The sequence below is a fragment of the Cucurbita maxima genome, unplaced genomic scaffold, assembly GCF_002738345.1.
Source record: "Cucurbita maxima cultivar Rimu unplaced genomic scaffold, Cmax_1.0 Cma_Scf00031, whole genome shotgun sequence".
Classification (NCBI taxonomy): Eukaryota; Viridiplantae; Streptophyta; class Magnoliopsida; order Cucurbitales; family Cucurbitaceae; genus Cucurbita; species Cucurbita maxima.
Genome location: NW_019272047.1, coordinates 1,614,794 through 1,626,738, shown reverse-complemented (window position 1 = coordinate 1,626,738; position 11,945 = coordinate 1,614,794). Strand labels below are relative to the sequence as shown.

The 11,945-nt window shown below is 36.6% G+C and overlaps 2 protein-coding genes across 3 annotated transcripts in view; both read right to left on the bottom strand.

Moving 5' to 3' along the window:
• The window catches only part of LOC111466574 (tricalbin-3-like), a 4,812-nt gene extending 418 nt beyond the window's left edge, over nt 1-4,394 (bottom strand). Inside the window, exons 1-9 of the mRNA XM_023111292.1 lie at nt 3,380-4,394; nt 3,008-3,249; nt 2,718-2,736; nt 2,089-2,288; nt 1,745-1,854; nt 1,497-1,595; nt 370-808; nt 153-273; nt 1-77 (exon numbers count right to left, since the gene is read on the bottom strand). The exon at nt 1-77 is cut by the window's left edge and continues 418 nt beyond it. Of these exons, the coding sequence (XP_022967060.1) occupies nt 185-273; nt 370-808; nt 1,497-1,595; nt 1,745-1,854; nt 2,089-2,288; nt 2,718-2,736; nt 3,008-3,249; nt 3,380-4,185 (2,004 nt within the window). The 5' untranslated portion in view covers nt 4,186-4,394 and the 3' untranslated portion in view covers nt 1-77; nt 153-184. The remainder of the gene's footprint in view (nt 78-152; nt 274-369; nt 809-1,496; nt 1,596-1,744; nt 1,855-2,088; nt 2,289-2,717; nt 2,737-3,007; nt 3,250-3,379) is intronic.
• A 1,620-nt stretch (nt 4,395-6,014) lies between these two features.
• LOC111466580 (bromodomain testis-specific protein) lies at nt 6,015-10,794 on the bottom strand. Of its 2 annotated transcripts, XM_023111299.1 has the most exons (8): nt 9,916-10,794; nt 9,596-9,673; nt 8,759-9,002; nt 8,279-8,369; nt 7,820-7,955; nt 7,320-7,673; nt 6,433-6,642; nt 6,015-6,289 (listed from the first exon to the last, which is right to left on the bottom strand). In XM_023111299.1, exons 1-7 carry the CDS (start codon nt 10,501-10,503, stop codon nt 6,442-6,444), a joined length of 1,692 nt encoding a protein of 563 aa, XP_022967067.1. In that variant the 5' UTR covers nt 10,504-10,794; the 3' UTR covers nt 6,015-6,289; nt 6,433-6,441. The 2 variants fall into 2 exon arrangements, with proteins under 2 accessions (XP_022967067.1, XP_022967066.1); XM_023111298.1 differs by having other exon boundaries at nt 6,015-6,642.
• Nucleotides 10,795-11,945: the final 1,151 nt, after the last annotated feature.

Genomic DNA, 11,945 nt, shown 5'->3' with positions numbered 1-11,945 from the left:
GAAGAAACTCGAACCATATAAGATCATGGGTAGAAGAAACTCGAACCATATAAGATCATGGGTAGAAGAAACTCGAACCATGGAACATCATGGGTAGAAGAAAACTCGAGCCATGGAACATCATGGGTTGAAGAAACTCGAGCCATGGAACATCATGGGTTGAAGAAACTCGAACCATATAACATCAGGGGTTGAAGAAACTCGAACCACCAATGTTGATAGCAATAAGCACTGATATACTCGTTATCACAGCAAACCAAAACAGTGCCGATTCTGCAGTTTTATACGGATTAGAACACTTCACCACCATCCAAATTTAGCATCACATCAAATATATAAACAAAATGGATATCTAAACAACAAAGTTACCAGCAAAACGTCCAGTTTTAACGCCTGAAACTGTCGGTTTGGTGTCACTATCAGCATCACCAGATCTCGACCGTGTTGTGCCCATGCTAGTAGAAGTGGCATCATTCTGAAGTTTAGAATTCAACAAATCTGATGCCACTATTCCCTGAAATTCTTCACTCACTATCAAAGCTGCCAGAACGTCCATAAATGGTTCCTTACCATGTTCTTTTGCAGCATTCGTTTCACCCTCATAAGCACCATTTGGTTCAGGTTCATCAGAATCAGAAAACTCGTCGTCTGATGCAGCCTTATCGTCCTCTTCGTCCTCAACATATGCTTTGTATGTCAATCTCAGCAGTATTTCTCCAGAAGACCTGTTTCTAAAGAGTCCCCAACCTCCCCTCAAAACAACAATTCTGTCCGTTGGTACAGTGTCTTGAAGAGATCCAAGATCAACCTGTATGAGAATACGCAAAAACAAAACCAAAATTTTATTAAACTTGCATCCATCCATGTACCAATTCCACATACTGTTCTCTTTCTAACAAGATTCCCAAAACCATGCAAAACAAATAGACCATCCAATGTTATTTGTTCATTTGTACAACATTCTACAAGAATTTCGCAAGATAATTTTCATCAGTAAACACTCCATCCCAACAGAGAAAGCACTCTGCTCGACGGGGGAGCGAATGGGACTAGATACCCCAGTAGTCCTAGCCGTAAATAATGGATACTAGACGTTATGCGTATTGACCCGTGCAGTAGCTAACGCGTTAATATCCCACTTGGGGAGTACGTTGGCAAGAATGAAACTCAAAGAAATTAACGGGGGCCTACACAAGCGGTGGAGCATGTGGTTTAATTCGATGCAAAGCGAAGAACCTTACCAGTTCTATCTAAGAGCAGAGTGCCAAGAGCTATTCAGAGGTGTCCAAACCCCAAATTATAGAAAAGTGAAAACACAAATTCAAATTAGAGTAATAGCCAGCCAAGTTTTGGGATTTAAATAAGACTAAACCAACTTTAAAAATGACCAAAATGATTGATTTAAGAAAAAGCCTTGGCAAATATAGTCAGGCCAGCAGTTTTAGTTTCCTCAACTTAGTTTGCACAGTTACAAAGAAAGATATAAGATAAGTTACCTCTGCATTACCAATAGTCAAATCTGCAAATCCAAGAGAGTCTTTCACTTGAATATACAATTTCTGTTTCCTAGGGTTTGCAACAAGCATATGAAAATCCTGAAATCCCGAATACCAATACACGTGAGTACATAAAAGAGATTGAAGACTTAAAAAGAACCCGAAAATAACCAAGGAACACACAAACGACTATTGTTCATGGAACACCCTCTCTGGTAAAACAAAGGATAATCAGAAATGAGCTTCACCTGATTCCAGATTGGCTCACCAGGTGGCCCGATTACAGTGGTTTGGCTGTTCTTTTTGCTACGTATTATTTGATCACCCAAGGTTAAAGTGACGTATGGGTCTGTTTTTCCTGAGAAAAATAGGGATCGGATCGATGAGTAAAATGTAGAATCATAAATCTATATGAATAAATAGTTGCTTTCGACAGTTTAATCAGATGCTACGTTTCTGAAAACAAGGTGGGAGTACCACAACAACGTTGATAAGGACCACAAATACTTGATAGCTAAGCATGAGAAATTCAGTAATTAACAAAACATGGTTTTCAAGAAAGGATAATATAGAAAGGAATGATATTCATTACCATAAAAGACATAAGAAAGCTTTCGAGCATCTACAAGGGTTACTGACAGTTCTCCAACAAAATCTTTATTCTGCATATCTCCTGATTTAACCTCGTATGGGACTGGTCCAACTGTTTTTCCGCTTTGGAAATCTAGAAATATCTTCTTCGGACGTACAAATAATTTAGGTAAATCCTCAGTGAGAAGTTTTGTCAAAAACCTATCCAAACATAGTAAGCAAGGGTCAGAGGACAAATAGAAGGGGGGAAATCAAGCCCGACTAGAACACTCCGTTAAAATTATCAGCTGTATGAGCAAATTAAGATGTAAAACACCACAACAAAATTATGACATTCAGAAAACTGATTCTGATCAAAAGATCAGATTTTTTTTTAAGTACGCTTGGGCACTACTTCATAAGGCGATCCTCGAAACAAAAGGCTTCAATAGTACCAATCTTCTTTTCTAGTACAAGTATTATGGATAACGAATTCAGACTCTCATTAGCACGTATAGTTCATGAATTGATTATCAATACACAACTTTCTGTCATAGAATCAATTTTTTTACAACAAAAAATGTCTCTATTCTGCCTTGAACTGACCAACTTATATACCAATTATTCAACAGTAAGGATTAATCTACTTACATGGAGAGAACAGGAATAGCTGGTGTTGTCCCAAGCGTGCAGCCAAAACACGGAAAGAAAAAGATAAACGTGCATCAGCATCCAAAGGTCAAATTTTAATGCAAACGAAAACTATCCTCAAAAAACGTATGAACCTCCACAAGCATGCCTGCTAAAAACATATAGATAAACTAAAGAAGAACAAAAGTAAACCACTTTTCATGCTTCCCTGTCAAACCTCCCTATGACATCCTTGCAACTACTAGCTATAAATTGCAATTCATTATCATAGTCAAGAAATTAGGACATACCCATTAAATTGAATAAGCGGAACGGTAACAACTCAAATTTGATCTTTGGCAGTGAAACAAATGCCCATGAAGCAGCACCTACCCAAGGTTCAGTTGGAATAAGCCGCAACTTGACCCATAATTCACCATCTATGTCAAAATCTCGAACACCAACTGGGACGGAAATGGGGATGATACCAAATTTTAGCGAAAGCATTAACAACATACGAGCACCACCGGTATAGCGCAGGCCAATTTGGTACCTGGACAACATCAAATGAAGAAAAACAATAATGACTAATGTAAATTCATGGAACTCTATCGTCAGTAAGAATTGCTGAAAGGTGACAAGCCTGCAATTCTTGATTTCCCAGGTGGGGTTAGGAAACTTACTGCAAATCGTTGGCTCGACGGGATGTTCGCCTCTCGACATTCCTAACTGACAATGGTTCTTCCCCCAAACAAAACTGCTTGATTTCCACCCTCTCCACATAGTCAGGCTTTTTCAAATCATCAATAACGGGTTGCAACAATCCAACAAGCCAATTCTCAATCCCAGGTCGATAAACTTTCCATAATTTACCCAAAACCATATTCACCCACTCCACCGATTCCTTCCTTTGTAAATCCTTCTCCAAGAACAATGAGAAACTAGTAGGCACTTGGGGCCACGAGCCACGAAGCCCATCCTCATTTCTAAATTTACTTTTCCTGAATGTCCATAATTTATCGAAAGCAACTCCAACAAAGAAAAAGAACACAAAAAGTCCAACAATATTTCGATTAATAGGTGGGGAAGGGATAGGGTGCAAGACTCCTAGTTGGGTCCTTAACTTATCAACAATAGGATCATCCTGGAAACCAGTGAAGTTTGATCCCACTTGCAGAGATGGATCCTGAGCAAATTGCTCCTTTTCCAATTCATTAGCAATACGCTTCAGTACAAAATTCTTAGCACCCGTCCTCGCAGAAGTTGCAAATTGTAGATTGAAATTAGGAGTTGAGGCATCGGGAGAAATAGAACAAGCAAAGAACCATTTAGTTCGGAAATTTCGAGGAACAAAAGGTGGGGAAAAGCGATTTCTTCTTTTGGGATTCCGATAAGAAGAGGAGAACGCAATGAAATTACTACATGAACAATGTTCAGAAAAGGCATTGGATAAGCCAAAGCTCGGGGATGAAGACTGCGAAGAAATCATTTAGATGCAGAAAAGACAGACGAACAATGGACATGCAAAATCATAAGGAATCAACAACATGGATTGAGAGGCAAAACAGGCAACACTGACCTGAATCTGTGAAGTCAAAAGGAGAATGACGGCGGAATTGAAGCAAGAATTTGAAGGAAATCAAAGCAGAAAAACAGGAATCAGGGGAGGATTGGGATTGGGACTGAAAATTGGGGGAAGAGCCACTGAGCGAGACAGGGGCTTGAATTCGTGCAAGAGAGTGATAATAGAAGCGATGAGTTCTGAGTTTTTGGAAGCGCCACGTGGAGTGGAGGGAGCTGACGTGGCAGAATCTATGGTCGTGGTTTCATTATATCATATTTCCCACTCATCCCTTTCTCACGACGTCGTTTTCTTGGTTCTTCTTTTTCTTCCGCTCCACAATTTCGCATTTTATTTTTCTTCCCTTTTTTATATTTATTTTCATATTCATTAAAACAGTATTATAAACGTGACCAAAATAGCCATTCAAATTCAAACCTCTGATTTCAACTGCTTTTGCCGTCCAACTTCCTATTTGTTGTTTACTATATAGCTATTATAATAATAATAATAATAATAATTACTCGGTCTAACTTTTAAAATTTTAAAAAATATTCTTAAATTTTAAAAAATAATCGCTCTATATCAACAATGTTGATGCTGACGACTCTAGCAAGACCCATTTTCCTACCTCCATCCTCCATCACCAAACTGTATCGAGCTGGGGTAAATAAGGGCTTCCTCGTAATCGAAACCATATGTTTGAATCAAGCCTTTAGCAATTAGCTGTACCGAGTTTTTCCTCCTTTCTCCCATAAAGCTTTCTCTCACCCAGTCTCATATCCAATTAGTAGAGATCAAGATGGGGAGACTCAAAATAAGACAAATGCGCATTTCCTCTCTGAATCGAGAGGTATCATCATCAGGCTTCATTCTCATTTTCTTTGACATCATCTCAAAAAAAAAAAAAAAAAAAAATATTGGTGAATTTTTCAAATGAAACGAGGATTCTTCATCTTTGACACTCAACTCGAGCTAGCTAGGTATTTGGCAATATGACTCATATGACTTGTCCATTTGTGTGTATGCTCACATGTAAGATTTTTTTTCGGTAGCATTGATTGTATGATTTCTTATCTATGTATCAATAAAGTTTTCGTTTGTTACAAATCTTGAGTTTTCAAAATCATGACTCAAATGACGTTTTGACTCACACTCAACTACTAAGGTACAATTTTACTAAAATACTTTGAATCTAATAGAATATAGAAGAACAAAGGAAAAAAAGTCAAAGGAGAGAGAAGAATAAAAGAAGAAGACAAAAAAAAAAAAAAAAAAATTCATGCCTCACCAACTTCCCNAAAAAAAAAAAAAAAAAAAAATTCATGCCTCACCAACTTCCCAACCATGGCCAATACAAAACATGTGAGGATACATTGAAGCTAGACCTACCTTCTTGTCTCACCAACTTCCCCTAATTCAAATCCACATTAATGAACCATTCAACTAAAAAAATGTGCTGACATTTCTATCGAGTTTACGTAAAAACGTCCATATTCATCTAAATTTCCATCAACACTTTGGGAAATTTCTTTATTGCGTACCATAAATTGATTGTGCATTAGTAGTTATCACAAGTTAGTAGAATCGAGGTGATATGGATATGAATTCAAGAGGCATGCAAAGTGTTTGTTGAGCGTCGTGATTTTAGCTCCTTTGGATGGTTGATCGTCAAATCGCTCAATACTGTACCATGTACAACAATCACACTTTTTTTAAAACTAACAAAGTGATTATGCGATGTTTACTCTCATCCCTAAATAAACCAATTCAAAACTTAGATTTTTGGTAATACAAATGTCTTTGGACATCAAAAGTGATGAGTAGTCATATGCTTACAAATATACAAGAAAGCAAAATAAACATACAATGAAAACATGAATAGACAAGTTGGCATGGACATGCGATCATGAGCAACACATCACTACATGGTGTGCTGAACTAAACGTTGCAAGGGGGTTGTTTCGAGGTTGGATTTGGGATCAAGAGAAGGCATCATTGTTTTGTGATAACAGCACAAGCATGCTCTTTTCTGAATCATCAGGTATGAACATAAATGGGGTCAAGTTGAGACTAATGGCACAGGAGATCTAACAGTAGTGGCAGGTGGGTAGTTTTAGAAATGATTAGAAACAACGTTTTCAAGGCTATCCAAAGGCGTTAAATATAGCTTACCAGCTACTTTCACTTCATGAACTTGTGTATGGCCAAGTGAATGGAAGTAGTGCGAGAAGTTTGGTGCTGCGGAAGCAATGAATGAGGTCCTCTCCACACGGATCTTGGATTCGCAGGGAAAACTAAGCCACACAACTCTAAAAGCTTTGGATTTTTACTGCTCAACTCCTCCCATGCCTTTAGTTTCTTCTTCCGTTTTTCTTCAACCTCCTGCAAAACATCAAACCATTGCAACAAAGTCGGTCCGTTTTATGGCTTAACATTTTAACAACTCCTCGACCGTTACATTGGGAAACCATTTGTAATAGTCCACGTCCACCGCTAGTAGATACTGTCCATTTTGGGTTTTTCCTTTCGAGCTTCCCTTCAAGATTTTCAAAACATGTTTGCTAGGGAGAAGTTTCCACACTCTTATAAAGAACATTTTGTTTACCATTTATAAAAGTCCAAGCCCACCACTAGCAGATATTGTCCTCTTTTGGCTTTAGGCTTACCCTCAAGGTTTTTAAAACGTGTCTGCTAGAAAGAGGTTTCCACACCCTTATAAAAAATATTTTATTTACCATTTATAATAGCCCAAACTAACAGCTAACCGATATTATCTTCTTTGCACTTTACCTTTTAGGCTTCCCCTCAAGGTTTTTAAAACGCGTCTACTAGGGAGAGGTTTCCACACCCTTATAAAGAATGTTTCGTTCTCCTCATCAACCAATGTGGGATCTCCCACCATGTTTCAAATTAAAGTCACTTCGGATATAGAGAAATCTTATTTCTATCTAACTTTGTATTTGTCATTTGGTCTTTTTTAATGGAGGTACTATGTTTTCTATCCTGGTTGAATGATTGTTTAATGGTCATTATGAAGCCAACAAAAGAAAGCAAAATACCTTATGCTCCAAGTTATCAATATCTGGCTCTTCTCCCTCATGCGCCACTACATCCTCCATTTTCAGGTCAGCTGAATGCTCCGTCGACGGTCTACTGTGATCCTCCCTCGACCTTTCAGGCTGTTCAGTTCCTTTGGATTCAGCGCCTGTCTTCCTCTCCATTTCGTTTCCTTCTTCATCTTTTTCCTCCTCACCTTCATCTTGCTTCTCCTCCGGGGTGCTGAACTGTCGCTTTGAAACATCCATTTTCACCTCGTCTCCTATGTCTTCATCAACATCTAACTCATTGTCTAGAGAATCATCTGCATTTGATGATGAATCCCCGCTGCCAGGACTTTCCCCACGCAAAGATTCCTTTACCAAAAAAACATATTATCAAGTAAAAATTCATTCTATATCCTAAAATAAAGAAAAATACATTCCAGCTCCAAGCATCATTAGTAGACTGTTCCTGTTTTCCTTCACATAGAGAAAGTAGATTAAATTCCCAATCAAGTTACCTCAATCTTAAACTCTTGCGCTAGGTTATTGCCAGCTCCACTTTGATCTTTAGCAACTCTAGCAATCTCTTCACGCTCCTTCCTACGGCGCTTTAAAACGCATATTGCACATAAACAATCAGATTTATGGCGTCTTCTGCAAAAAAAAAGAGGCAGTTCAATCAGAGCATATCATTTCAGAAGTTTTATTCTCATGCAACATTATAAGAAATAAAGTGAAAATTTAGTAACATAAGTCCATCACTGCAGATATAAGGATAAGAAATTAATTTCCAACTAGTTAGGCAGAGAGATTTTACAGTTAAGTAAAAAAAATTCATTTAACCACAGTTGATTGGCTTTTGTTAGCTAAACCAGCAATTTTCTTCTAACCATGAACATAAAGGTATAAATTTTGTTGAGCTGTGCAATTCAAAAGAAACTCATCCAAGGGAGCTTTTGTAGGTAGCAGAAACATACCCATGACGCTTCTTCGTTTTCTGTTTTGACTGACCTTTCAGAGGTTTCCCCTGACTGGATGCTCCACCATTCTCTTGGGTTATATCACCACCTGAGATTGGGAAGAAGAAAAAAAAAAAAAAAAAAAAAAAATTCAATCCTAATCCACAGTTTTCAAATAAGATGCAATTTAGACATGTATCATTTACAAACAAAACAATGCATCAACTGAAAAAAAAATCAGGAATTGGAAATGTTTTCCGTGTGAATTGACAACATACAACTTTTAAACGGATAAATATCTTTGCAGTAATTCATAACTACGCTAAAATGATGCCGAATTGTTTACACATGCATAGTCTATTCTATCACCAAATATAAAGAACAACAAATTCATTCAATTTCATTTCCATCTGGTCAGCAAGAGTTACTAAGGACGGTAGTAATTTTAGTTCAATGCCAATGAATAATATGACCCCAACATGATGACCAAATTCTCACCATTGGTTGTTGAAACTTGCCCATTGTACAATCCAGCAGCAGTCCAATATTTTGAAAAGTTTTTCTTCACCCTCCTCATAAGATCCAAAATGTAGTCCCCTTTATTATTGTACTTGTAGCAGTTCTCCCAGATATATCGCACGTCCTTGAAAACATCCTCCGAATTCATATATTTAACACCGTTTTCAAGATTGCCGCATATCGTCCCAAAATCCATCGGTGTATCTATCACATCAAAATAATCCTAGAGCAGAAAAGAAATATTTAAATAGAATAAAAAACCAACAACACTCACGATATAATAATATGCACGTTGCAGAGTAAATTTTCATTTTCAACAAATCATATCGTGGATATAAGTTATTTAAATGATACCAGTAAAAGTATAAGCAACCAGTCAAACATAAATGCACAAAAGTGCAATATTAAAAGCCTTTCAGCTCATGAATGATGTCGACCACAGCTGAAAACTTGAAAACTGGAGACCTAGGGAATTCCTTACCCTAATCTTCCCTGCTATACATTTTCATTACAACAAAGCGTGCAGTGATAGCTCGTTGATCCTGAAGCTCCTAAGGGAGTCAAGCTATTTGATATAATAGTTGCAATTTGGGGAGGAGAAACTTTCAGAAAATTATCACTACCCACAAGCTAATAACCTTTGTGAAGTGCTCATAAATATAATCACACAGCCATAACTCCCAGTCCACTAGCCTACCCATGTTAAGAATTAAGAGAATGTAAAAAGATCTGAAAAGTAGTATGACAGCAGTAACACAACCATATGCAGTAATAAAACTGACCCAATTAGCATTTAAGATAATAATTCATACTTACAGGTATCCCCAAAGCAACAGGATTCACAGGGACATTAAACGGCTCTGCTGCATCCATTTTCATTACTTTCTTTATGACCTGAATGTGAGCAAAGATCATTATAAGATATGCATTATGCACGTTTAAAAAGACAAGCATAAACCTTGAAATAATTAGAGCTACTGGGTGTATACTTTCACATATTTTCTTTCATTTACATGTTCTTGAAGCCATTTGTGCAAACCTCATTTCTACAACCTTCTCATGGCATTGAAATCCAGTTTCTTAATTGGAAAAAGAACAAAGAACAAACGAAGAAAGATTCTGAAATGAACACGTACCGTAAGAGCAGAATTCAACTCGTTCTTATTAGGACGAGAATCCTGTTGAGGTATCCGATTACCCCCACCCTGTGGCTTCACTGCAGTAGTTGTCGGGTTATTACTTGCTCCAAGGCTTTTGGTTGACTTGATCTTTATACTCCCAGGCTTTTTCGATGCAGTCCCAGAAACACCAGTTTCCTTCTCGGGCAATGAATTGGCACTATCTTCAATTTTCTCCGAAACAACGCTTTGTTTCTCTACGCCCATTTGAGGACTGCTCTTATCAGTATCACTTTGAGTGAGCGCATCGGAAGAATTAAGCTGCGCGTCGATAAATTTTGAGGTCCTGAGCTTCACTTTAACACGCCCAAGCGACGATTTCCCTGCCGCCTTATCCATCGCAACCTCTGGATTAACATTTGCAATATTGAGATGATCAGTTCCCGTTGACGAAGGCGTATCAACTTCAATCGCAGAGTCATTATTGTCATTATCGAACTCCTCCATACCAGAATTCTCTCCTGCAACTAAAGAACTCGCTTCCTTTCCAGCTACTTCAGTGCCCCTTTTTCGCTTGCTTTTCTTGTTCCCTCGTTTTCGCTTCATCCTTTGCCCCAAATCACCAGACAATTGTAGCAAAAATGAGGCAGCTCAATAGAGCATGAAATTGGATCGTTAAACAATCTTCGCTTCCTAACAATATGATTAAACGGGATTTTGGGGGGAATCAAGGGAAGAAAGAAACAGAGATAGCGGGAAAAGAAATTGCCGCCAAACCAATTAAAGTAAAACCCTAGATTGAAACCCACAAAAATTGGAATTACGGAAAGAAAGCAGCAAAAACCGAAAACGGCAGAAAAGAGCCACCACCGCCACCAACCATTCCATGATTAAATCACCGCCGTATCGTGTTGCGAGTAGCCAGGAAAACGATTGATTACAATCCTTATTGGGCTTGACCAATGTGGTCAAAGCCCAACCCATTGGTCCAGCCCAGGCCCAAAATAAACTATCAAAGAGAAAAATAAAATTATAAATTTTTATTTATTTATTTTTAAGCATTTTGTCGCTCCATTTCAATAATATATACTTTGAAAATGATATTTTAAAACTTAAATTAAAATAAATAAATTATATATATATATATATATATATATATATAATTGTTAGACTAATAGATTAAATTAAAAATTAAAAAATGTATCGTAACAAACTTATAGTTAAAAAATATATTTTTACCATCAACCATCTTAATTTTCGATATAGTTAAAATTATTGTCACGTCAATTCTTATCATCTAATTTTTATAAAAAAAAATCTATAAAAAAATCAATAATTTCATCGTTCAATACTTAAATATAATTTTTTAAAAAGGTATGAGTAAAATTTAATCCAATTATACAAATTTATTTAATTTATTAAATTATTTATTATTATTATAAACTTAAATTTATTGATTTATTCACCTTTAACATTATCCACTATAAAATTTAGGAGTCTCCAATATTTTATATGCATCTATTAATTTATTTTTAAAAAAAAATCATGAATTCATTATAATAAAATACATAATTGATTAAGTGAAGGTAGAATCTAATTCATTTTTATACGACGTTATAATTGTTCATCTCGAGACATAGTTCTCGATGTCGCGTATAGATATGAGAGTAGAATTATTCTATACTGTGAATTTGTATGAAACCGATCATGAAATATTTAATCTCTCTATAAACTTATTAATTGAAAAGATTAATATTATGCAAATTCAATCGGAATCTGGAATGAATTATACTCCTATGTGATGATTCGTACTTTGATTTGTATAGGTGCCGATTAAATATGTCTGCCATTTTAGTATCTGACAAAATAGGGATTCACAAACGTCATCTACCGGATAGCCATTTTGAGATTGACAAAATACAAGAGTCAGAAACTGATAACGGATTAGATATGTCTATCGTTTTGAGATATGACAAAATAGGGAGCTAAGAATCTAATAAAAAAAGATATTTTTATTAGTTTACGTTTAATTTATAAATAAATTAGAA

Excerpts from the sequence above, each read along its gene's own strand:
- LOC111466580 (XM_023111298.1), bottom strand. The coding sequence starts at position 10,503 with ATGAAGCGAAAACGAGGGAACAAGAAAAGCAAGCGAAAAAGGGGCACT. Across the intron at positions 9,674-9,915 it reads AGTTGAATTCTGCTCTTACG|GTCATAAAGAAAGTAATGAA; the intron begins GTACGTGTTCAT and ends GCTCACATTCAG. Across the intron at positions 6,643-7,319 it reads TTGATAACTTGGAGCATAAG|GAGGTTGAAGAAAAACGGAA; the intron begins GTATTTTGCTTT and ends GATGTTTTGCAG.